We start from the raw sequence: 26,952 nt of genomic DNA, 5'->3' as shown, positions 1-26,952 counted from the left end.
TAATTTTTATAAAATCACTTATAAAATTAAATGACTATGTTTAATATTTACCCTTCGAATATTTATTTATTTGGCGTAAGTATAGTGTTATTTGCATTTTAGTATTTTTTTTAAAATTTTTATTTAAATTTAAACTCATTATATATTAAAAAATAAATATATAAAATTTATATGTTTAATAAATAAATTTTATTATATTAAATTAACTTACACCAAAAAAAATATTGGAATCAGAATATTTTTCATTTACTAATTATATTAATATGATAAATATAAGAAAAAAAAAAAAAAACTGCAACATCGCTCGGCTCCTGAAGCTTGTATTTACTGCTTGAAGCTTTCTATTTAATGAGGCTTCAGCTTGAGTGAACACTTATGCGAGTACCCTGGCGGTAGATGATGAGGAACCGTCTTTCCTGTCCACTGTCAATCTTTTCTGGCCACTACACCACCCTTTCTCTCTCTTCTGGTTAATGGATTCATCAACGAAGCCTGGCAATTTTCAAACCTTTTGTGGCAGGAAAATGATGGCATTATTTAAAAAGAAAAAAAGGAATATTATAATTATAAAATAGAAATCATAATTAATATAATTTAATATAATTAAAATAAATTAACGCAAATAAACAATCAGAAATAAATTGAGCAATACAATTTCTCAAATAATAACCTAATAAGGTTGGATTGATCTTAAAACCTACTAATTTTCGAAGCTTCAATCTTTATTTATTCATTTTTTTTATCATTATAGAACGTCTCAATCTCAAAAAGATTGGGTTCTAAGTTCTAACAATATTGCTATTATCTTTTTATAAAAATAAAATTATAGATTTTGCTTCATATTGATTAAAGAAAAATGATTGAGTTGAATTAGGTTCATACTAATAAATACTTTATTTAGATATAAATATACCTGTCTACAGGGTATTCTGAGTAGTTCAAATCATATAATAAATACCTTGTTAGATATAAATATACCTGTCTACAGGGCATTCTGAGTAGTTCAAATCATATAATAAATAGATTTGAATAAGAAATTGTCCTAACTTGCCTGCCTTAATCTATCCCTACTCTCAAAGTAGGCTTGAGCGCTAAAAAAAAATCTTGGGTTAGCAATAGATTTTGTAATTGATTTTTCTTTTTTATTTTATTATAATTTTAAAATAAAATTATATGAAACAAACACTTTAGCAATGAAGTTAAGATTTATAAAATCCTTTTTTAATAGTAATAGATTAACATGCTATCATTAAAATTATTTGATCGAATTAGTAAATTAAAAAAATTAATTTTTAAACCATGAGAATGTAAGTATGAATTTTAGTTAATTAATGTTAATAATTTGGAAAAAAAAATTATATATTATCTTATGAGGGACATGTACTAATAGAAAAATTCTTATCAAGACTAGATTGATTATAAATTAAAGATATGATAATGTAAAACTCATATATTTATTTGGTGAGTCTCGTAATATATCTTATATATTGGATTTCAATGAAATCCATACTAACAACTTCAACTATTATTTCTTGTTACATATTTATTACTGTCTATCAATGTTTATAATGTGGAAGCTTTACTTGGACCACCGGGTTAATAAACTTTGGCACCCTTAATGTACCTCCAAACGAAGGGCCTCCCCCTCGAACCTATACCATAACAAAACCTCTCATTGCTTGATGAACATAGATTGGGTTTAACCTTGTTGTCTATTGTGATTCAGATTGAACTAGTTGTCCTATGACACGCTAGTAAAAAAAGAGCTGAATTTTTATTAGTTATCCTTCCATTAATAGCCACATTGAACGTCACACCTACTCTTATGGTTGTTTATTGTTGAAGAATATTAAATCATACTCTCTTCTTGCTTTATCTTTCTTCGCAATTTCCATGTACTTATATTATTTTGTTTTGAATTTAATTTTTCTTTTTTGAGTACTTCAAAAATAAATAAAAATAAGATTGTTAAGATATGAACACCGACATCCTATAATAGAAGGTAATTACTTAATCACTAAATTATTATTATTATTATTTTAATAGTCAATTAGATAGCCTGATTAGTCTTCCGTAACTTTAAAGACATAGTAAATGGAGAAATCTTGATTTTGAGTTTTTTCATTTATATCTTCTAAGATTATTTATCTTTATAGTGAAAGTAGGTCTGACCACGATCTGTTTAGACTGTGAACCAAATTGGTATTGACCTGGATCAAATCCAAGAACAGAATGGGTCCATGGTTCCCATCCTTGAATTGAATTGGGTTCACGCATGGGGAGCTGGTTATGGTTCCTCTTCTTGTGAACTAGAATCAGAACTGGCGGTTTGGTCTGGTTTTGATTCAATTTGAAATTTTTCAATTTTTTTTTATATTTTTCCTAGATTATATAAATTATTTTGAGCATCTTCAATTTTGGGCCATTCTCAAATAACCTACACATTAATTTCTATGAAGTTTTGAATTTAATTAGCTTTTTTAGATTTTTAGGTTCAATTTAAAATTTTTAAAATTCTATTTTTTAACATTTTTCTTAGATTGTGTACATGATTGTCAGTGTCTTAATTCTTGGGTGATTCTCAAATAAGACACACAATAATTTTTATAAATTTTTTAAATTAAATAGCATATTTAAATTTTTAGGTTCAATTCAAAATTTTTAAAATTTTATTTTTTTAATATTTTTTAGATTATGTAGATGATTATGAGTATCTTTTAGAGAATTTTTAAATAAGATATATAATAATTTCTATGAATTTTTGAAATTGATTAGCATATTTTAAATTTTAAATTTTTATTAAAATTTAATGAATTCAAAAATATATTCTTGCATACTTAAAGTTGGGGATTGAAATGGCAAAATATTAAAACTAATTATTGGATGTCTGAATATAAAATTATTTAATTAAAAATAATTGTTGATATTTTATTTATAATTTTATTGAATTTAAAATTTTTAAAAATGTTGGTTTAAAATTCATACTAAGCTGAAAGCTCTTAAATCAAATTGGACTAGGGCTCAACTGAAACTTGAATTGAAATCGGATTGGACTAGGGCTCAACTGAAAACCTCAACTGAAAACCCCAACTGAAATCGTAACCATAGAAAACGTGATTTTATTTCAAAGATTTTTTTGGTACATCATCGTGGAGTGGTGTAACTGAAAAGAGAAACAGTACTATCTTATTGAACATGATGGCCTGTGCTTGCTGTCTATGATAATTGACGTTGGCCTGCCTATTTTACTGAAATCCAAATCCGGAGCTCATCACACGTTTTAATCAAGACAATTATTGCATTCAGTCATATCAAATACATTGTTGTTGACCTCTGCTAAATGTAAATAAATAAAAAATAGAAATTAAAATTCTAATAATTATGAATATTTAAAGCATTTATTTTTAGCCGAAAAAATAGGTGGCTCAAGCCTTCCTCTAAAGGCCATGTGGAAAGTGCTACCTTGTTATCTATGACAACAGGCTGATGCATTAGAATACATTGGCATGCATACGTGCCCAGTAATAAATAACTTGTTCATCATACGTATCTACTATTCTGAATACAAAGACTGGTTGCGAAGGGTAAAGGGCAATGGAGATGAACAAATTTAAAGAAGAAGAAATGGAAGATGGGTCGGAATCTGGGATGGGAAAAGATAAAGTAAAGAATCTGGTTTGGGAGGATGTCACAGTATCGGTGATGGCAGACAATTACTGCTCCAGCATGCTAATGAGCAAAGCTGCAAACTACGGCAGGAAATTGGTAAATGGGGTAACTGGGTTTGCTTTGCCTCGTCGAATTATGGCTATTATGGGTCCTTCTGGTTCTGGCAAATCTACCTTGCTTGATGCATTGGCTGGTTCTCTCTCTCTCTCTCTCTCTCTCTCTCTCTCAAGTTTACGTTATCTTATATTAAAATATTTAACTAATAAATAAAGTCACAAGGTTTCAAGTTCTAGACATTTTATGAGTGAATTCCAAGAATAATTTTACATCGTTTTTTAAATTGGCAATTCCATATTTATATGCAAATGGAAGTAGCTAATGATTATTTCAAGTCTTGCTTTTTTTATATTTGTTTGAACACTAGAATTTCATGAGAACTCATTTTAATTTATTTTTTAATTAATTTTCTTACTTAGAAATTTAATATGCGAAAGAATTAAATTCTTTCTATTTTTTTTTGAAAGCAGTTAAATTCTTTCTAATTTAAAATTTTTATTTTAAAATAAATAAAAATCACGTCCATAAAATATAATTGTGTGAAAATTAGTGAGTGGGAGTAGATTATCTCAATTAATAAGTTGACCAGAGTTATTTATTGAATGGTTTATAAAAAAAATTAAAGCATATTTAAATTTATTTGAGTCGTGAGATTTTTCAATTAAAATGTTAATTTAATTTTATTATTTTAATTTCTAGGTTAACAATCAGTGTTAGATGGATCAAATTCAAATAAAGCAGCTTCAAATTAAATTATTGAATCGTCATATAAACTCAATTCTAATTCATATGTTATTTGTGTTCTAATTGTTTTAAACTAAACATAAAATTTACACGAAGGCTTGGAGAAGAGAAGAGCACATTAGGTTAGAGGATAAAAAGAAAAATAAAGGGTAGACCTAAATTGACTTGGAGGATAGTAGTACAACGTGATATAGAAGCATTATACATTTCTGAGGATTTAATTCAAAATCGTTTAAAATGGAAAAAACGAATCTATATAGCCGATTCAAAATTTTTGGGATAAAAGCTTAATTGAGTTGAGTTCAATTGAGTATAAATATATATTTTAAATTAGCAAATTTATATTATCAATTTGAATTAAAAAAAAAAGTCAATTGAATACAAAAAATCACACCTTTTCGTTAATTTACAATTTTATCATAACATTTCAATTTTAATTTTAATATCTTAATCTAATTTTTAAAATCAAATTTGCAATTAAATATAAAAGTAAAATATTTGTGTTAATTGGCAATTATATCCAAATATTTTTATTTTGGATTATAAATTCAAACTTTGAAAATTATAGCCAAACAAAAAAGGATTTAGAAAAATTTAAATTTTTTCCATAAAACTTAAAATTATAATAATCCAATGCCTTAAAACTTTAAATTTTATTGCCAAATCTATAGAAATCCATATATATATATATATATTATTTTAATGAGCTAATTTTATAATTTTCATAACAATTAATCAACTTTGTTACCAAAGTACAAAATCCTTTCAGGGTGGTTGTTATCATAATTATGAGTTTAAGGCAATTGGTTACCATAAATATATGTTTAGTAGATAAAATTTAAATTTTTTTTAAATTAATTTTAGGTTTTAGCTATAATTACACTAAATTATTAGAATTAATTTTATCCAAAATTATAAGATTTGACTATAATTATAAATTACTATAAATATTTGACTTTTATATTAACTATAAATTTTATTTTGAAAATTGAATATAATTGCTTCTAATGTCAAATATTAAAATATCAAAATCAAAATAAAAATGCGACGACAAAATTTTAAATTGATGAAGAGGTTAAATGCTTTTTTATCCGATTGCTCAACTAAAAATTACCACAAAATTATGCTATTAAAAGCACGCATATATATGTATTTGGGATTTTAAACAAAAAAATAGATCATCCATACAATGAATTTTAAGGTGTTATTGTTGGCTCTCTTTCTCTCTCTCTATACAGTTTTATAGAATTTATTTTTCCTAACTATTATTATGTAAAAGTACATAACTTTTACCATCCTAGTCCTGGGACCTTCAATTTCAAAATTAATTTCTTGAATATAAGAAAATGCAAATTAATTTTCAAAGTGCTTTTTATGAAATTTAAAATTGAAAGAATCTCGTTTTAGAACATGTACTCTGTTTTTTCCCACCCAAATTTGATTTTCGAAGTTTTTTTTAAGGCCTGGTGAGTCCTGCAGGACTTTTCCATAGCCTGGTGCATAATCCAGGCGCTTACCCGGTTGTCGGAGATGAGCTTTCCTGCCAGAACAGACCTCTGTTGTGAGTAACTGTTGGACTCGATGGTGTTAATTGAACTACATCATCAGAGCATTAATTAAGAGTAGTCTTATTGTTTTTTTTTTCTTTTTTTTTTTTTCCAATAAACTATGGCACTACATATATTTAGAGAAATTCTTAAGCTAAGCTAAGTAGGGCTCAAAGAGTGCTTGTGAATCATTTATGGTTCAACTAAATTTTTGTTGACATTATTGGATTAGTATTCTGTTAATTGAGTTTGTTCTGTGCACGACACCTGTTACAAGTAGAAACTCTTGTGCCCAGTGTAAGTATTTGATCATTTTTGCTGTTTTCCTAAATCAACCATGAAGATAAAAAATTATGCCTATGAATTTCCTGATGCCATAGAACAAGCTACTGAATTGTTTCTTTCATTGTGAAGTTTGCTTCTTGAATGCATGGAAAACTTGGGCTTAATTTCATCCCATTAATGTAAATTCTTTAAAATTGCATTTTAGAATTAGCAGTTCCTTTCTTTAATTTGTCAAGTAATACTTTGAGCATTTCACTGACAGGGAGGCTTTCACCCAATGTAACAATGACTGGAAATGTTTTGCTGAATGGGAAGCAGAGGAGCATAGGCTGCAGAAAAATTGTAAGTAACTAAGTATCATTGATCAATCTTATTGATAAAGAAAGAAATAATACGAAGAAAGAATATTCAAAATAAAAATGTTGATGCTGTTGGGCTAGGAAAATAATTGAGTGTCTATCTCATCATACAAAACGTTAAGAGTTCAAATCGTAGCACTGATATTCTTGGAGTAGTAGTTTAGCTCTTTGATTGATTGATCATATTATTTTATAAGCAAATTCTTTCTTTGAATATTTTGTTTCTCTTCAATTTTCACCCTGTTTATGTGTTTCTGATTTATTTTGCAGTCTTATGTCACACAAGAGGATTTTCTCTTGGGGACTCTCAGTGTCAGAGAAACCCTCACTTACTCAGCTAAGTTGAGGCTTCCTACAACATTTACAAAAAATGAAATCAACGCAGTAGTACAAAACACAATGATGAAGATGGGATTGCAGGATTGTGCTGACAAAAAGATTGGAAACTGGCATTTGAGAGGAATAAGTGGTGGCGAAAAGAGGCGACTTAGCATTAGTCTGGAGATATTAACACAGCCTCATGTCATGTTTCTTGATGAACCCACTTCCGGGCTCGATAGTGCTTCAGCTTTCTTCGTCATTGAAGCTTTAAGAAATATTGCTCTTGATGAAAGAATAGTGATTTGTTCTATTCACCAGCCAAGTAGTTTTGTCTTTGATTTGTTTGATGACTTATGCCTCCTCTCAAGTGGAGAAACCATCTATTTTGGAGAGGCAAAGGCGGCCATCAAGGTAATTAAATAGAATACTTGGATAATAAAATTTGACAGAAGCTGTTATAAAAATGTGCTGATTTTGTTATCCTGTTATGCAGTTCTTTTCCCAGGCTGGATTTCCTTGTCCAACAAGGAGAAACCCTTCAGATCACTTTCTTAGGTGTATCAATTCAGATTTTGACAAGATAGCTGCGAATCGATTACGATCACAAAAAGATTTTGTATGTAGTCACATAACTTTAGTCTCTTCTGAATTAGATTGTTTTCTGTAATTACTGCATGTTAATTAAATTTTTTTCTGCAATTCTGAGCATCCTCTCACCATTAAGAAAGATTTCTGATATATACATGTGTTACAGGGATCTCCTGAATCTTCAAATTCTCAAATCAATCTGAGCACAGAAGATATCAAATCGGTGCTTATACAAAAATACATGAATTCTGCATATTCCCTAGACACAAGAAAACGGATTCGAGAACTTACCCTTGATCATGTGAGTAACTCAAGCTTGAAGAAATTACTTCTAATTAATCATATTATAATCTTAATATTCGATACCCCATGTAGGAAGAGCTTGTGACTGGTCCATATATGAACAAAGCCAGTTCGTGGAAGCAACTCTGCATATTAACTAACCGTTCATTCATAAACATGACAAGGGATCTAGCATATTACTGGATACGGATCCTATTCTGTGTTCTAATCGCACTTGGTGCTGGAATTATGTTCTTTGATATTGGCTTATCAAGCTCAGCAATCTTAGCAAGAGTTAAATGTTACACATATTTTTTCGACTTCTTGCTTTGCTTGTGTGTTGGAGGCTTACCCTCTCTCAGTGAAGAATGGAAGGTAAAATAAAACACATCTACAATGACATTAAATTTGTTAATTTATACTCATGAGAGAAGAAGCAACCTTTGTCAGGGTTCGTGTCATAGTAAAATTCTCTCTGCAATAGCAGGGAGAATGATGGTTTAGCAAGTATGCTTACATGGGTTCAATTGTGTAGGTAGTGTACTATGAAAGATACAATGGGCACTATGGAGAGGGTGTGTTTGTGCTTGCCAATTTCCTTTCATCGCTCCCTTTCTTGGTGATCATCAGTCTATCCTCTGGAATTATAATCTATTACATGGTGAAATTTCACCTGGGATTCTCCATCTGTTGCTATTTCTGTATCAATCTCTTCTGCTGCGTTGCTATTATGGAGAGTATCACAATGATTGTTGCATTACTTGTACCCAACTTCCTGATGGGAATAGGCATTACAGCTGCTGTGATTGTAAGTAAAAGATTAAACCTACTTCTTTTATTAATTTTATGCTTTTTAGAGGAATTCATGGCATTGAGTGTTGTAATCTTCTTCCAATGCAGATGCTTTTGACGATTGCAGCTGGACTCTATAGGCAACTGGCTTATCTTCCCAAGTTTTTCTGGCAGTACCCAATGAGCTATATCAGTTTTACGGCCTGGGCTGTACAGGTAAAGCTAAACTACTTATTGCCTGTTTGGATCCTGATTTTATTGATCAGCTAAAGTACTTAGTTCTATTGGTCTTCTACAAAGAATGTTGCTGATTGCTTTACTATATCAATCGTAAACAGGGTCAATACAAAAATGATGTGATTGGTCTCGAGTTCGAACCATGGGTGCCTGGACAGCCAAAGCTTAAGGGCGAGAGGATCCTTGAGACTGACTTAGGAGTCAACTCGAACCACTCCAAGTGGTGGGATTTGGCTGCTCTCTTCTTCATATTTTTGTGTCACAGGGTTGTTTTCTTTATGGTACTAAAATACAAGGACAGAGCAGTATTGCTATTGCACAGGCTCTTTGCCAAACAGAGTTTAGAACCCCTACGCAAAACGATTTCAGATTCTTTTAGAAGGGAAAAATATACCTCCTCTAAGAGACACCAACCCCTCCATCCATTGTCTTCTCAAGAAGGCCTTGCATCACCATTGCCTTAGCACTTGTGTGTATTTTTTCAAATACTATGGTAATCATGTTTATAAATTAATTACGGGTATAAATCATTTTCAAGTTTTCTTTTGAAAAATCACTATTTAGATTTATAGTAATTAAAAGTAATTTAATATTGTTAAAAGCTTCTACATCAAAATTTACTTTAATCAACATAATGAATGCACTAAAAGATTTCATATATGGCAAAAAATAACCATTGATTTAGTGTATTGTAAGAAGTCTAATATATATATATATATATATATATATATATATATATATATATATATATATATATATATATATATATATAAGCCTAACAAAAACAATTCATTTGACTTTTTAAAAAATCGCCACACAACATTTTAAATGATGATTTACAAAAAGAAGATGTATTCTATAATTACTTGATTTTATTATAAAGTGAAATTATTTTGTTAGATAAAATAAGATGATTTCATAAAATTTTACCATTCATTTTATGAGATTTTATAAACTGATATTATTTTTAAATAGTTAATTATAAAAAATTTATGAGTTTAACGAAAAGAGTAAAATTTCTTCATGTAAAAAAAATCACGGCAATAATTTTTAAAAATCTTTATAACTCAAAAGTTAATTTAAATAATAAAAAATAATATAATTATAAATAATATAAAAATTAAGAATATTTTTATTTGTTAATAAGTTTACCCTCTCAATTTCACTTATATATATATAGAGAGAGAGAGAGAGGGATAGATTAATATTAATCTTTGAAACATGAATGTTATATGTGTATCAAATAATTAATAATTATTTTATTTATGATTTGTAAGTATACATTTAATTATTTAAGGTAAAATACTAATATTAATGTAAGTTAGTTCATTGTGTAAATAAAAAAAAATTGATTTAGAAATTATTATGTCCTTTATTAGATTATATTTGTATGTAAAGTTATATATACTCTATTATTAACATATAATATATAATTTAGTTATGAACATAAATCTAATACAATAAAAAAAAGTAATATAATAAGTGTTTATAAATATGAATGGTGAAAACATTTCAAACTTTGTTTATGTATATATATAACCTTGTACATATATTTTTTGATAATTAAAAGGTAATGTTTATTATTATTATTATTATTATTATTATTATTATTTGGTGTCACTGTGCAATGAAGATGCTCTTGAACGAATCAAATGTGCCTTTTGCTGCTGCCTATTTTAAGTCGTGTTCCATTGTTGTGGAGGCAATTTTTGCTAGCATTTGACATCTCCATAACAAGAAAGAAAGTGGTAGAATTTGTAACAAGCGTGAGCTTAAGTTGAGAACTTGATGATTTAATTGGGGAAAGCTCAAAAAATATACAGGAATAGCCTATCTTCAAGAGGCATTGAAGATAAGAAACGACCGACTGAGGAAGCATTAGGACCCAATTCAATGTGTAATAATGCAATTATTGACAGGATAGACGAGATACCTTTCAATGATATGGCCCGATTGATTGTTTCATAGAACGCTATAGTTAAAAGAAAATTGAATATAATTCTATATGTTTAAATTAAATTGATCCCTAGCTTTATGAAAATAAAATTAATATGCTTTTTTTTTAATATTTAAAAAAAAAACACATAATTTTATTTTATTTTTTATTCCCCAATCAACTCTCAGCTATTTTGTTTATTAGGATAAGGTTGCCTGTAATGACTTTTTTTGGAATACTATATCTTTTTTTTTTTCAAAGTGCCTTACCCGTTATTTAGTTTCTTTGTACGTATTTCCAATTTAATTTTTTTATATATAATTTTTTTAAAATTTTATATATAATTTAATATTATTATAATATATTAATTTTTAATAACAAGTTTTTACTATGTTGTGTTCTAATTTTTTTTTAATTTAAGAAAATAAATAATTAAAAATTTGTTTTTTAATAAAATAAAATTTAACTATATTTTATTATAATGTTTGAAATTTTTTATTATAATACACTGTTAACTCTAAATAAATATTATAAAAAAGCTTATAGACATTATTTTATAATATTTAAAATAATGTTAACAACACATATTTTGTAATTATGAAAAATACATATTTTAATAATAATAATAATAATAATAATAATAATAATAATAATAATAATAATAATAATAATAATAATAATATTATTATTATTATTATTATTATTATTATTATGTCAATTAAATTTGTTTATTGTTATAAATTGTTGTTTATAATGAAAAAATTACAAAAAAGTTTAAGAAATATTATTAAAATAAATTAACAATACTAATAAAATCCTTTACTATTTTTTAAAAGTAGTGTTCAAAGAAAGAAAAAGCAATAAAGGTGTAAAAAAATATTTATAATCTAGTATCTTTATAATATGTACATTTTAGTTCATATTGAAATAATTTTAATATATTATTACCGGTGGTAATATGAGTATTAAGTTAATTGACATTTTAAAATAAAATTTAAAAGATAAAAATTATAATTGAAAACTCACAAATTTAAATGAGAAAATAAATTTGTTTGCACCAAAAATAATCATTTTATTTATTAGTTATTTTTAGGCCTAAGAATTAATTAAGTTAATGTTTTGTGAAATTAATTTAATTAATTTTATTTTATTAATTTAATTAATTTATTGTCTGAGATAATTAATAAGTGAATTACTAGTTATTACTGGATCATTATCTGAGATAAGAAAGGTGATGGCAGTTTGTAGTAGTTCCAAGCAGTTCCAAAGAGTGGACAGATAATTGCAGGTAATCGAAGAATGTGGTAGAATGTGTCCTAGAGTCTTCTAAGAGTCTTCTATGGTAGTTTGCAGTGGTTCCAAGTAGTGTCAAAAATTGGGTGTGTAATTGCAATTAACCACAGAATATGGTAAAGTCTGTCTTATAGTCTTCTAGGAGTTTTCCAGATACCTGTAAGCAAAGCTATAAAAGTCAAATACTCTGCAACGTGAAAAGTTCCAACCACTCAATCATTCAAACAATAATAGGCTTCAGCAGTTTTTTATCTTTAATTTTATCTGTCTTTTTATTTTCTTAGCCTTACATTTATTTTTAAGTCTTGTACTTAAATTTTCAACAATCAATACAATTTTTAGTTGCCTTAATTGTTTAGTTTAAGTGAGATTTTAATAAAGTTGCGTTCAGTCTATTTAGGTTCCCACAACTGTTTGAAAGAAGTTAGAAAAACATGCAATTGATACCCTTAGTATCTAGCACGCCGGTAATTTCTAAGCTGTTAGCTAGCAAAATTGTTTTTGAGGAAATTAAATTAAATTGATTATATATATATATATATATATATATATATATATATATATATATATCATTTTATTTAATTTAAAATTACCTATCAATTTAGAATAAGGTTATAGCAGAAAATACTTATATTAATAATTATGAAATATTAAAATTAAATAATATTAATATATTAATAAGGCTTGTTGGATTGGTGTATCAGTGTGGTGATGAATTAAATAGTCAAGAAGAGAAAGATATTGCTCTAAATAAATATTTCAAGACTCCTCTTTTAGGTTAATTGCTACTGATTTTTAACTTTTATGTGTTTAATTCCTCTTTGGTTTTTCAGTTTGTGCAAATGTAAAAGAAGCTTATAATTGAGGAATTTTGCTTATTTAGGATTTATACCGAAATTTCAATTTTTGGTTCTTTTTCTGTGTAACTAGAATTTGTTTGGAATTCGAATTTTTGGAGTTGATAGTCTTAATGTCATAATGTTTGATATGGAAATGTGTTCTATTATTGCTCCGTGTTTACATGGGGAGATTCCAATTTCTGAATTTGCAATCCCAGTGATTTTATTTACAAAATTAGAATCTGTGATGGCCTTTTATAATGGAGAAGTTGGGATTAATTTGGGGTTAATTTGGAGTTTATGACGTGGCTTCTCTAGTGATGATGTGACAGCTGACGTGAAACTCCCATTAAGTATACTAACAATTTATTAATAGTAAGGTCAATTTGAAATATCAATAAAAGTAAGGGTTTAATAGGCAATTATTTAAACTTTAGGGGGTACTTACAAAAATTACCAAATTTCAGAGTTTTTTTGGCAATTAACCCAAAAAATAAAGACGTAGACTTCTTATAGATAAAACCTATCTCTGTAACAGAGTAGAATCGTCATTAAAAAGAAAAGAATTATTAACTATGGTTTTTTAAATAAGAAAGAAAAAGGCCCAAGATTTTAATTTTTAGTAAGTCATCTTTCTCTTTCCACTTTTTATCATTGCTAAATTTGATATCATTCTTTTAAATATTTAATCACCGCAACTAAAACTCTTATAGACATAGTTCTCGAATTATGAATTTGCCTAGTAAATTGATCGCTACTTTCTTGTTATAGCTTATTGTTGCTCGTTATGAAATCCATAAGTATCCAGCGGCTCCTTATTCAGTGCTATGCATGGTTTCTTAGTAACTTCTAATTTGATCAGAGAAACCATAAAAAATGAATCTACTAATGAATGTTACAAATTCAATCAAGAGATAGAAATTTATAATAATGTAGCTGCTCATGGTTATTTTGATAGATTGATCTTCTAATATGCCTGTTATAGTAGGTACGTAGATTGATCTTCTAATATGCCTGTTATAGTAGGTATGTAAATCTAAGGAATACACACAATCACACAATCATACAATATAAGAAAAGAGAAGAAGAATAATACATGATTTATATGGTTCGATCGTAAGGTCTATATCCATGGACAAGAGAAGAGAAAAAATTTTCACTATGATGGAAAAAGTAATATACAATTACTCAGAACTTTTAAACCCTAATACCAGTGTGTTTCTTAAATATATCACAACTCTACCGCAAATGGAAAAATATTATAATATTTATACTGATACATACCACAAAGGTATTGCCCCTGCACTCTCAAAGAGATCAGTGGTGGGCTTAGGGCCTGGACCTAGTGGCCCATGCCCTCTATTACCACCACAGATCTCACTTTTTATCCTAATCGGGTCACAGCGTAAAACTTTTAGATCGTATCACAATTCAAGTTATTGGATCACAATTTGAGTCCATGAAGACATATCCAAAATTTAAGTCACATAAAAATAACAATTTTCCCCCTTAGGTTGAATTCCCTCCATCATCAAAAAAAGAACCACAAACACTTTGTCTTGCCATATGCCCTCATAAGGGTACTACTGAGCACTACAAACACTAATCAAGTCTAGGCAACGCCTAAACTTGCTGACTATGACTCGTTTGGTCATCATATTAGCTGGATTTTAATGTATATAGACTTTCTGCACAACTACAGTCCTTTTGAGATACAATGTCTCAAATAAAGTAATATGTGACACTAATGTGCTTAGTTCGCTCATGATATATCTGATTCTTTATGAGATGTATTGCACTCTAGTTATCACAAAATACTATTAGCTTGTTCTGTATCAATCAAAGGTCACCCACCAAACCCTGTAATCATAAAGCTTCATTTACTGCCTCGTTTAAAACCATATATTCAGTCTCTGTGGTAGACAAAGTTGTGAAATGGAACATGTATTGCTCGTTGTCAAGAAAACCTGGTCCCTGTTCCGTTAGGAGTGTTCTCTGTGATTATAGAGGTTTATTTATGTGTGTCTTTTCTTTCCCTATTGGTATAGAAAACTCTAATGTTGCTAAACTCATGGTTATAGGCAAGACTTGCTTTGGAGTTGTCTAATTCTGCTTCATCCTCTTTTTGACATGGACCTTCAATTTATGTTGAATCAGATTCAATGAATGCCATCACATGGGCCAAGCATCTAGATCAAGCTCCCTGGAGACTATCTTCTCTACTTAATTCCATCTCTTGTAACCTTAGAGATCTTCCTCAAGTTGTGTTTGTTCATGTATTAAGGGAAGCTGTTATTTTATGTGGCTTGAATTTTTAAATATGTCTTCATGGACTCGAATCGTTACTAACTCAAAAGTTTCATGTTGAGACCTGATTAGAATAAAAATATTGTAATAATTGTGTTAGTTTGATTGACATTTGTTTAAGAAATTTCATGACCACTTCCTAGTAAAAATAAAAAATCAAAACAAAGACCAAGACTTCTTAAAGAGAAAGGCTTTCCTCATACGGGGCAAAGTCATCAAGGAGAAAAAAATTGTTAACTCTGCTTTTTTTTTTCTCAGCTAAAAAAACTCTTATTAAAAAAAAAAAAAAAAAACTAAGACTTCTTATAGATCAAAAGAGTGTTTAGTTTGACTTATAAATTAAAAGAAAAAAAAACTACTTAAAACAAATCAAAAGTCATAAATAAAGTATCCTTACTTATAACTTATATACTTATTTTTAAACTATTCTTTCACCAAATAATTTTTAAAAATCTCAACACTATCTTTATTTTGACAATCCAAGTCATAACACTCAATATTATATCCTTTATGGTCATTTTGACAAATTAAATTTCTTTTAAGCACCTTTTAACTAAATATTTAAATTATTTATAAGTTAATTTTAAATAATTTTACTAAATAATTAATTAATTATTTTTAAATTAATTTATAAATTAAAAAATATAATTTAAGTAAAAAATTAGAAGCAGGTGGCCATGCTAAACACCTTGGAAAGCTGTCCTTGTAACATGGTAGAGTCATCATTACAGAGAAAAGAATTATTAACTATTTTTTCTAAATAAAAAAAAAACCCAGGATTTTTTTTATTTTTCTTATTGACCAATAAGCTCTCCAACACAAATTTTACGTTCAAAACTTGATGCAGGCAAGAAATGACTTGTTTTATAGCATGAGATGCTCATTCAGATTTCATTACAGATGCTCATTCAGATTTCATTACTTTATACCCAAAACAAAACTCAAACCCTTAAAACTCTATAAGCGAATTATACATTCATGGCGGCTTCTTAGTAAGAGAAATAATAAAAACAAAGACTAAGACAGAAGAATCATTGATACTGCTTTTTTGTGAAATTGACTTTAATGTTTTTATTCTCTTTAAGATCTTGTTTGGTTCAATTTTATGCTAAAATTTATTTCATTTGTAAATAAATTTTATAATATAATTCATTTATAAATGAATTTCTTTATTTAATATATTTTATATTAAATATAAAATTTATTTCAAATAAAATGAATTTTGTGTTTGAAATAAAAAGAGGATAATTTTATTACTTAAAATATATATGATTTTAAGTTTGAAATTTATTTACAAATTCTATCAATTTTGATGAAATTTAGTATAGTCATAATAAATTCTGTGAAATTGATTATTAAGAATTTCAAATTAATTTTCATTTAAATCAAACACTAAATATTTAGATTTAAAAATAAATTTTACAAAATTTTATAGAATTATACTAGTAAAGCTAGTACTAGAAGGAGAAACAATAAATATAGTTAGTGCTTATGCCCCACAAATAGGACTAGACAGTGAGAGTAAACAAAGATTTTGGGAAGATATGGATGATTTAATACAAAGCATACCGAATGAAGAGAATGTTTTCATTGGTGGAGATTTGAATGGGCATGTAGGAAGTGATAGACAAGGTTATGAGAATGTTTATGGAGGTTTTGGTTTTGGCAGTCGAAATAAGAAGGGAAAAAACATCATAGATTTTGCTATGGCAGACGACCTAATACTAGCAAATACATACTTTATAAAAAGAGAGTCACATTTAGTGACTTTCAAAAGTGGGCAACATAGAAGCCAAATCGACTTCCTCTTAACTAGGAAGACAAATAGAGCTCTATGCAAGGATTGCAAGGTCATCCCAGGAGAGGCTTTAACAAGTCAACATTGGTTGGTGGTCTTGGATGTCAAGTTTAGGAATAATTCAAGTAAGATCAGAAGAAATAGTGTAGCTCGAACAAAGTGGTGGGAATTCAAAGGAGTAAAGCAAATGAAGTTCAAAAATGAGCTTCTCGAGTCCGAAGTATGGAAGTTGGATATAGAGGCCAATGATATGTGGATACAGATAGCATCAAAGATTAGAGAAGTAGCTAGAAAAATACTTGGAGAGTCTAAAGGACATGGACCACCCTCAAAAGAGAGATGGTGGTGGAATGAGGAAGTACAAAAGGCAGTGAAGAGAAAAAGGGAATGGTATAAGAAATTACCTAAATGTGATAATAATGAGGCATATGAATAGTAGAAGATAGCAAAGAAAGAGGCAAAAAAGGCAGTTAGTAAAGCAAGAGCACAGGCCTTTGAAAAGTTATATGAGAAACTTGGAACTAAAGAAGGGGAGAAAGGTATTTATAGATTAGCAAAGAGGAGAGAAATGAAATGTCAAGATCTCAATCAAGTTAGGTGCATTAAGGATACAGAAGGAAAAGTGTTGGTGAAAGATGAGGACATTAAAGAAAGATGGAGAAATTATTTTAATGATCTCTTTAATAATAGTCAAAATGGTAATAGCGTGAATATAGATTATAGAACAATAGAAAGGAATGTGAATTATACTAGAAGGATTGATCTTTAGAAGTAAAGGAAGCACTTAAGAGAATGAAAGTGGGTAATGCCTGTGGACCCGATGAAATACCAATTGAAGTGTGGAAGTATTTGGGAGATATGGGAGTGGCATGGTTAACTAAATTATTTAATAAGATTCTAAACTCAAAGAAAATGCCTGATGAATGGAGGAAGAGTATTTTAGTACCTATTTTTAAAAATAAGGGAGACATACAGAGTTGCTCAAACTATAGGGGAATTAAACTCATGAGCCATACTATGAAGTTGTGGGAGAGAGTTGTGGAGCATCGACTACGTCATGATACTTCTATCTCTCTCAATCAATTTGGTTTCATGCCCGGTAGTTCAACTATGGAAGTGATCTTTCTCATTAGAAGCTTGATGGAGAAATATAGAGATGTGAAGAAAGATCTACACATGGTTTTTATTGATTTGGAGAAGGCTTATGATAGTGTTCCAAGAGAGATCTTATGGAATGTGTTGGAACAAAAGAGGGTATCTGTTAGGTACATACAAGTATTGAAAGATATGTATGAAGGAGCAACTACTATTGTGCGCACAGTGGGAGGAGACACAAGAGATTTTCCGATCTCAATTGGATTACACCAAGGATCAGCCATAAGCCCTTACCTTTTTACATTAGTTTTAGATGAACTAACGAAACATATACAAGAGAGTATTCCTTGGTGCATGATGTTTGCGGATGATATTGTTCTGATAGATGAGACACGAGAATGAGTCAATAGAAAGCTAGAACTTTGGAGAAGTACTCTAGAGTCAAAGGGTTTTAAGTTAAGTAGAACGAAGACATAATACATGCATTGCAAGTTCAGTGAAGGTCAAACTGGTGATAGGGAATGAGTTAGTTTGAATGGAGTGATATTGCCCCAAAGTAATCACTTTAAATATCTAGGCTCAGTCCTTCAAGTAGATGGGGGATGTGAGGAGGATGTTAGTCATAGGATTAAAGCCGGATGGTTGAAGTGGAGACGTGCCACGGGAGTTTTATGTGATCGTAAGATTCCCAATAAATTGAAAGGAAAATTTTACCGTACAGCCATACGACCGGCTATGTTATATGGTAGTGAGTGTTGGGCACTGAAAGAGTCGTATGCATCTAAGATAAGAGTTGCAGAGATGAGAATGTTTAGGTGGATGAGTGGCCATACTAGACTAGATAAAGTCCGTAATGAGAGTATTAGAGAAAAGGTAGGAGTGGTGCCAATTGAAGATAAGTTGAGAGAAGGGAGATTGAGGTGGTTTGGTCATGTGAAGCGTAGACATACGGAGGCTCCAGTTAGACAAGTAGAGCACATTAGGTTAGAGAATAGAAAGAAAAAAAGGGGTAGACCTAAATTGACTTGGAGGAGAGTAGTACAACATGACCTAGAAGCATTACATATTTCTGAGGATTTAACCCAAAATCGTTCAGAGTGGAGAAAGCGAATCCATATAGCCGACCCCAAATTTTTGGGATAAAGGCTTAGTTGACTTGAGTTGAGTTGAGTTATAGAATTTATTTATACTAAACACTACCTAAATCTAATTAATTTCTAATTTCTAAAATTTTTAATTATTACATATAATTAATTATCACAACATAATTAATTTCTAAAATTTTTAGTTATTCCATTTAAAAACAAATTAGTTACGCATTTCATTATTAAATTTATTTTCTTTCTTAATTTTTAAATAATTTTACTGAATTCAGAATATTACACACGCACACAGAAAAAAAAATGTATATATATTAAAGGGGATAGGGAATAAAAATAACGATTTGCATGATGTAAAATAAATGAAAATTATTTTTAATTAATTTAAATAATATTATATTAAAGACTAAAATAAAATAATTAATAACATAAAAAAGAATGACTCAAGTCTTGTCAATTTTATTTAAAAAAAAAGGGAGTTTCTCTATTTTAGTAATTTATTATTTGAGTAATTAATGGTACTAATTGTTTATTTTATTAGTATGTTAATAATTATTCTATTTTAAATTTTTTTATAAAAATTTTATTGTAAAATATTATTATTTAAAATATATCATATTATTATATATTACTAAAATATATAACACTTTTATTGTTTTAGAGAATAATAAAATTATAATTTTACCATTTTTTATTATTTAGCATGGCTGCGGTGGGAGGTGAGCTACTATATTTATATATATACATGCGCGGGCAAATATAAGGGCAGAGATATTCTTATTCTCACACAAGAATTCCAATGCACGAATGCCTAGGAATGGTGGACATCATCTTGATCTTATATTTTAATCTGCAGTTAAAAAAAAATCTTATATTTTAATCTGAATAATATATTTTAAAATATAAAAATAGTATTATATTATTAATTTTATTTTTAATTGAATAAATTAATAAATAAGTCATAATAAGTGAAAATTAAAATTCTATATTATAAAATAATAATAAAATTATAAAATATATAGTGTGAAAATTATATATGGAAAATATTAAATTATGGATAAACATTAATATTTTTATATGATATATAATTTAACAGAGCACATCCAGTACTTATCTTATGATTTGAAAGTAAAAAAATATTGGCATAAACATAGCGTCTTAAAATATTAATTCACTAGTCAATATGATACGCTATGCCTTTACTATGTTCACATACTTTCAAAGAAAATTAATAACACATGCTCTATTTATTGATTTATATTTAAGTTAATGTATTTTAAAGTTGGAAACATATTTATCAACTTATATTATAATCATTGTATTAAATATTTTTGTTTTGTTGATTTAAACTCTCAAACATCTATTTTGGACATTTTCAAAGTAATGAATCACAAAAAAAAGGCCACTACATTCACTTTATATTCAAAAATTAGAGCTATGAAATTACAACTCTTTATTTAAAAATAAATTTATTTATACAAAAATAACGATATTATTAATGTTATACAATATGATTATATATAATAAAAAATTACAATATAACTAATACATTTATCTTAGTGGTACTGGAGTAGTCTCTAGGGTTATTAAGTCTCGAGTTCGAGTCCCAATTTGACCTAATTGTACCAAAAAAATTATAATACAAAATAAATCATGAATGAGTTGATAAAAAAAAAAATTAAAAGACATTTAAAGGATTTTATGTAACACCCTAGGCAAATCCCACATCGACAAAACACGGGAGAGATGCTGGGTTCATAAGATGGAGGTTCCTAACCCCTATTGACGCGTTGTAAAACCGTGAGGGCTTGAACAGGCGGACAATATCACTAGTGGGCCGGGCCACTAGTGATATTGTCCGCTCTGGGCAGAAGCCCTCACGGTTTTAAAACGCGTCACTAGGAGTTACGAACCATCAACTTATATACCCAGCATCTCTCCCGTGTTTTGTCGATGTGGGATTTGCCTAAGGTGTTACAATCCACCCCCTTTATGGGACTCAGCGTCCTCGCTGAGGTTTGCCCCACCATCGTTCAAGGTTGCACGCGGAGCGGCTCTGATACCACAAATGTAATGGCCCGGCCCACTAGTGATATTGTCCGCTCTGGGCCGAAGCCCTCACGGTTTTACAACGCGTCAATAGGGGTTACGAACTATCAACTTATGAACTCAGCATCTCTCCCGTGTTTTGTCGATGTGGGATTTGCCTAGGGTGTTACATTTTACATTTTAAAAATAATAATTGAATTTCAACAAAATTCTAATAAACTAAAAAAAAGCAGAGATTGACTAAATGTTTACCAATGTAAACTAAAAAATAGTTAACCCAAAATTCAACAAAATTAGTCACTATCATTTATTTTTTTTTTTCCTTTTTCTAACTTTTACATATTAATTTAAGAGGATTTATTTTTGCTTTATTTTTATTATCATCATAAATTACAATATAGTTATAAGTGTTTTCATATTAATACAATGTGTTTTAATTATTTAGCTCTACATAATATATATATATATGTGTGTGTGTGTGTGTGTTGTATTAACCCGTGGCATGCCGCGGTTATTAGTGCTTGTATTATACTAAATGAAGATGCATTTTTACTGTTCTTAAGAATAGTAAAAATACGTCCTCACCTTCACTCTTTTTTTATATGTGTTGAAGTGGCCAGTCCTACACACATTATTTACTTTTTATTTGTGCTGCCATCTTTCTAACCCTAAATTTTATTAATTTATTTAAGGGTTCATAAATGTCATTTATCAATAAATGAGATGAGTTCAAATTCAATCTTCAAGAAGCATTATCCAATCTCCAAAGAGACATCTTCACACATCATCATCGATCTCTAAAGATCTGAAGTGCAAAGACCTCATCCAAGGCACAAACCTCTTTCGAGGCACAAAGGCCTCATCTGAGGCACAAAAACCTCATTTGAGGCACCAAGACCTCATTAGCGGTGCAAAAACCTCATTTGAGGCACAAAGACCTCATCCGATGCATAAAAACCTCATCCATGGTGTAAAGACCTCATTCGAGACAGAAAGACCTCGTCCGAGGCACCAAGACCTCATCCAAGGCACCAAGACCTCATCCAAGGCACAAATCTTGTTTGAGGCACAAACCTGATCTGAGAAACCAAACATTCTCACCAGAATCTAATTCAATATACTAAGCTCTTGGCACCACAAAAAACCAAAAAAAGCATTAAGAAGGATTACAACAACAACAGAAGTGATCACCAATTAAACATCAATAAGTTTGCATAAACCAAAAGTCAATTAAAAAAGAAGAAGTGAACAAAAGAGTCATTTCATTAAATGAAAAAGGTAGTACAAGTCATTAGGCCGATGGATCCCCACCCGCTTGTACATTATCATTTACACTTACAGAGCCCTTGACCTTCTCATCCTCACTCTCACTTTCTACTCTAGCACCAGGGGAGAGCTTCTCAAGCTTGGCCTAGTCCTCATTCGGATGGCGTTATAGTAGCTCAGCAAGAAGATCACTGTAAGCTTGCACATAGGCATTGGCCTCCTTTTCAATAATCTCTTTTTTTTTTTTTTTCCTTGAGCTTTTCTGCAAATTTAGCAAGATTATTGCCCTAACTCACCTTGGCATCTTCCATCTCCTTCTACAGCTAAGCTACATGCTCCTCAAAAGTTCACATTTTTTCTTCCAACTCACACACCTAAGTGCCAGAAATGGTTAAATTATTCTTTAAGGCTATAGCCTCATTGACCTCCTTAGACATCTCCTGTCTAAGAAAGTTCACTTTCTCCTTCACCATATATTGATTGGCAACAGCCTCCAGGCTCAAGCTCATAGATTGGTTAAGGAGATCATTAATACTTTATGGTCCCATCCGAGCTCAATTGTCAGGGAGGCATAAGGTCACAGCAGTAACCCTAGCCAAATCAATGTTGCCCTTTATAGACTAGTTCCTCTTTAGAGACCGAGAAAGCACTTGAGCACTCCTAGAGATCGGTTGCATAGACGAACCACCCCCTAAAGTGGTAAAAACTGGTGGTTGGCTAGAAGGCTAATTTTGAATCGGAGGAGATCCAAGATTGGTAGGTTCATTCTGAGTATGAGCTAGTGAGCTCATCTCTTCAGTTTGGAGCCTCTTCTATGGCAGTTGTTCATCAGCCTTTGTAGCAGCAGCCTGAGTGGCTGCCTCTTTCATCTGAAGAACTCATTTGGAGAGCTCTTTCTTCCTTTTCTTTGTAGCTCTCTATGCTTTGATCCCAGCCATATCTACATATAAAATGAAATTAGTGAGTTCATATTGAGTTGAGAGAGCAAGAACTAAGGTTTTATCCTTTCCAGGTCCAAGATCGGCAAATTGCAAGGAGATGCACTCCCCAGCCACCACATTGGCCAACCACCACTTTAGTTTGGCACTCACAACATCAACATTTAAATACTGGTAGGTGTTAGCTTGACTTTTCAATTCTAATAACACTACATCCTTATCCAGATTAATAATGATCTCTCCCTAAGGTCTCTCGGCCAAACGGTTCTAGCTCCTTGGAATACCTTTGAAGCCATGTGGATTTTTGCTCTTAAGTATAAAGAATTTGTCTTTCCAATTTTTTAAAGAGGATGGGAGTTCGGTGAAAAGCCTACAGTTTGGCTTTGCCTGAAAAAACTCGTACTCTTCATTTTTTTCACTTCCCAAAGCGATGTAGAGCAGCAAAAGTCTTTACAGTAGGAATTAGATTTTTAGCTTGGCATAGACCTTAAAAAGCTACTTGAGTTCACTAGGAGTTCAGATGAAGTTAAGCCACATAGATGTGATGATAATTTAGCACATCCTTATAAAATTACTCAAAGGGAAATCGCAAACCAGCCTTTAACTGCTCTTGATAAACTATGATATGATCTCCTTTGAAGCAGTGATAGGCATCAAAGTCCCCATGACACTGGATAAGCTCAAACAGATCACCTGAGAGATTGAATTCTTCACTTATTTGGAGAAGATCAGAGGATAGCAGAACTACGGAACCTCATCTATTGGAAGTGACTCTTTTCTCTGCATCTGAGATTTCTTTTTGATAAGACTAGCGGAATTACAAGGGTTTTGCTTTGTCTGCAGTTCACCTATAGTAACCCTCCCACTAGTTCCCACATCCTCATCAGAATTTTTTGAAAATTGAATGGATAGAGTATTCGCCATCTTTGGCTATCGTTATCACTCATCCTCAAATGAAGAAAAGAAGAGCAACAGAGAAAAAGAGAAGACTAGAAACAAAGAACACTACCTTTCACAAGAAGAAGAAACTTCATTGGAGTCTCAACTACGATTGCAAAGTCACTAGCTAGAGGAAATTGATATAAAAGACCAATAAGAATATTTGGATAGAGTTTACCCATCCAAGTTTATATCTGAACACCTAAAGGATTCGAGTTTGGAGGCAATCTCTAAAAGCATTCAGATCTATTTTGCTAGATTGGACAGAGTAGAGAGATCGATACTCTCATCGAGTTTGGACCAAACAAAGATTACGCCACTGATCACACCTAATTCCCATCATAATTTTAGGATGAGTACTGTTACAACTTAAATGGAAAATTAGAGAAGATTTAGCTAAGATTTTATATAGTTACCATCCCAATCACTACATGAATAAGGTCAAGCTTCAAAAACAGCTATGCAAACGAAAAGCACTCACTTCGATTACATTGAATATTCAGTTCATAATTTGATTACTGACTTGAGCGTCAGAGTGGTTGTTAACCACCACTGTCCCTCACTTATTCTTTGATTTTCAGGTGACCCTTGATTCAGTCAGATCCAACATCTAGGAAATCTACGGCAACATCATTATTTTTAATAAGAAAATAAAATAATTAATAAATAATCATCCCGAATTTGTTAACGTGGTGTAATATTTTTAGTGTAATTAATAATTCTTTTTATTTGAAAATTGGTTTCTAGTGAGCTTAAATTTTAATTTGAAAGACTGTTGAATTAATTGTTGATGCAAAACTTGAGAAAATCTCTTAGCAGCGTTGGTGTAGCTTTTGCAGGACTTGCCAAAGAAATGAATTTTCTTAAAGAATAGCAACTTAGGACCCTAAATGTCTCTCTTCTCCTGTCTCCTCTCTAGTCTTGAATCTCAATCCTTTGTTCAGTGGCCATCCCCTACCCTTTGGGTAAAAAGGATAGATAGTTTAGTTTCCTTTGAGTGAGAGAGTCTATCTTCTTCTCGCTTTTACCGTTTTCGGTCTCCAGTCTTTTATTTAGTGAACATCCCCTGCCCTTTAGGCTGGGGAAGACTCCTTCTCCATCCGAAGGGTGGCTTATCCCTCTCCCTTTTCTGTTGAGTTATGTATAGCTTTGTTGGATTTTGTTTAGTTGAGCTGTAGTTTTTGTGTTTCATGGTGAGGGATTCGAAGCAAATATGTGCTTAGATGGTTCATCTTCTGACTCATGGGGTCTCCCCGTTGCTAGCATATTCAGAGGTGTTAGTACCATTTGGTCACCATTTCCATCAAAGCTACACGAGAATGAGAGGTTTGTAGTTTATCGAGCCTCTTCCCAATTCGTTCGGCATTGGTCTTAGCCCTAATTCGAAGGATTTGTGTAGCAACCTTTGCATCTGGGTAGGGCATTTTTGACTTTCCTTTGTGGCTGATGATAGTTTTTTTTTTTTGCCCTGCATGTTTGTTGTTACTAATTTTACGCAATTAACTCTCGGTAGATAGTGGCAGTATAAAGGATCAAGTGATGGCTCTGCAGAAGTTGGAACCGGTCAAACCCGTATAATTTTAGGGGTCCATGTTAATAGGTTGTTATATTACTGGGCTTGGATTTTAAGTTGTTGTAGCTTTTTTCTTTGAGTAAGCTTTTGGCCTTGTAATCATTTTTATCTAGTAAAATATCATATTTTGATTCAGAAAAAAAAAAAGTATTGCAAATCATTATTAATTCTGTCTTAAATGATCCTTAGGAGAAGAAAAAAGCACTGCAATAATTATGACCGTTGGATTGAAATTTGCTTAAGAAATTGCACGACTGTTTCCTAGTAAAAAAAATATAATAATAATAATAAAAACAAAGACCAAGACTTCCTAAAGAAAAAGGCTTTCCGCGTAAAGAACAGAATCATTGAAGGGAAAAAAATTATATATTAACTCAGCTTTTTTTCTTTTACTAAAAATTAAAAAAAAAAAAAGGAGCCAAAGACCAAGACTTCTTATAGATAAAAGCAATCCCTGTGACAGAGCGGAGTTATCATTCAGGAGAAAAGAATTATTAATTCTATTTTTTTAAATAAAAAAAACAAATACCCAGGAGTTTTATTTTTCTTTTATTGAGCAATCAACTCTCCAACACAAATTTTTTGTTCAAAACTTGATGCAGGCAAGAAACGACTTGCTTTATAACGTGAGAAGCTCATTCAGATTTCATTACTTCATACCCAAAGCCAATAAGCTCTTAAACAGATTTTCTGCACTGCTGCACCTCCATAAGCACATTACAATTTGTAGATATATTATAATTTTAATATAATTATATATTTTGAAAGAATACAGAAAATATCACATCAGCACTTCAAATAATTATCGCTTCTTTGTCTCATATAATCCTCAAACGTTTGCATTGCAATAATTTTGTCAGTTTGATTGAGGTTTGTTTAAGAAATTTCACGACTGCTTCCTAGTAAAAGAAATAATAAAAACAAAGACCAAGACTTCA

At 30.2% G+C, this 26,952-nt stretch overlaps 1 protein-coding gene and 1 long non-coding RNA gene across 3 annotated transcripts; both read left to right on the top strand.

Moving 5' to 3' along the window:
* The first annotated feature begins 3,500 nt into the window (after positions 1-3,500).
* On the top strand, positions 3,501-9,395 carry LOC110652922 (ABC transporter G family member 15). Of its 2 annotated transcripts, none has more exons than XM_058143876.1 (9): positions 3,501-3,862; positions 6,565-6,644; positions 6,932-7,393; positions 7,476-7,598; positions 7,737-7,871; positions 7,946-8,227; positions 8,388-8,660; positions 8,753-8,860; positions 8,983-9,395. In XM_058143876.1, exons 1-9 carry the CDS (start codon positions 3,595-3,597, stop codon positions 9,343-9,345), a joined length of 2,094 nt encoding a protein of 697 aa, XP_057999859.1. In that variant the 5' UTR covers positions 3,501-3,594; the 3' UTR covers positions 9,346-9,395. The 2 variants fall into 2 exon arrangements, with proteins under 2 accessions (XP_057999859.1, XP_057999860.1); XM_058143877.1 differs by lacking the exon at positions 3,501-3,862 and adding an exon at positions 5,657-6,031.
* Positions 9,396-24,716: 15,321 nt separating this feature from the next.
* On the top strand, positions 24,717-26,161 carry LOC131178491 (uncharacterized). The gene is made up of 2 exons (XR_009147425.1): positions 24,717-25,856; positions 25,955-26,161. It is a non-coding gene; the product is annotated as an uncharacterized LOC131178491 (long non-coding RNA).
* The last annotated feature ends 791 nt before the right edge of the window (positions 26,162-26,952 follow it).

Source organism: Hevea brasiliensis, chromosome 3, assembly GCF_030052815.1.
Source record: "Hevea brasiliensis isolate MT/VB/25A 57/8 chromosome 3, ASM3005281v1, whole genome shotgun sequence".
Taxonomy (NCBI): domain Eukaryota; kingdom Viridiplantae; phylum Streptophyta; class Magnoliopsida; order Malpighiales; family Euphorbiaceae; genus Hevea; species Hevea brasiliensis.
This window is presented reverse-complemented; position numbering and strand designations above follow the sequence as displayed.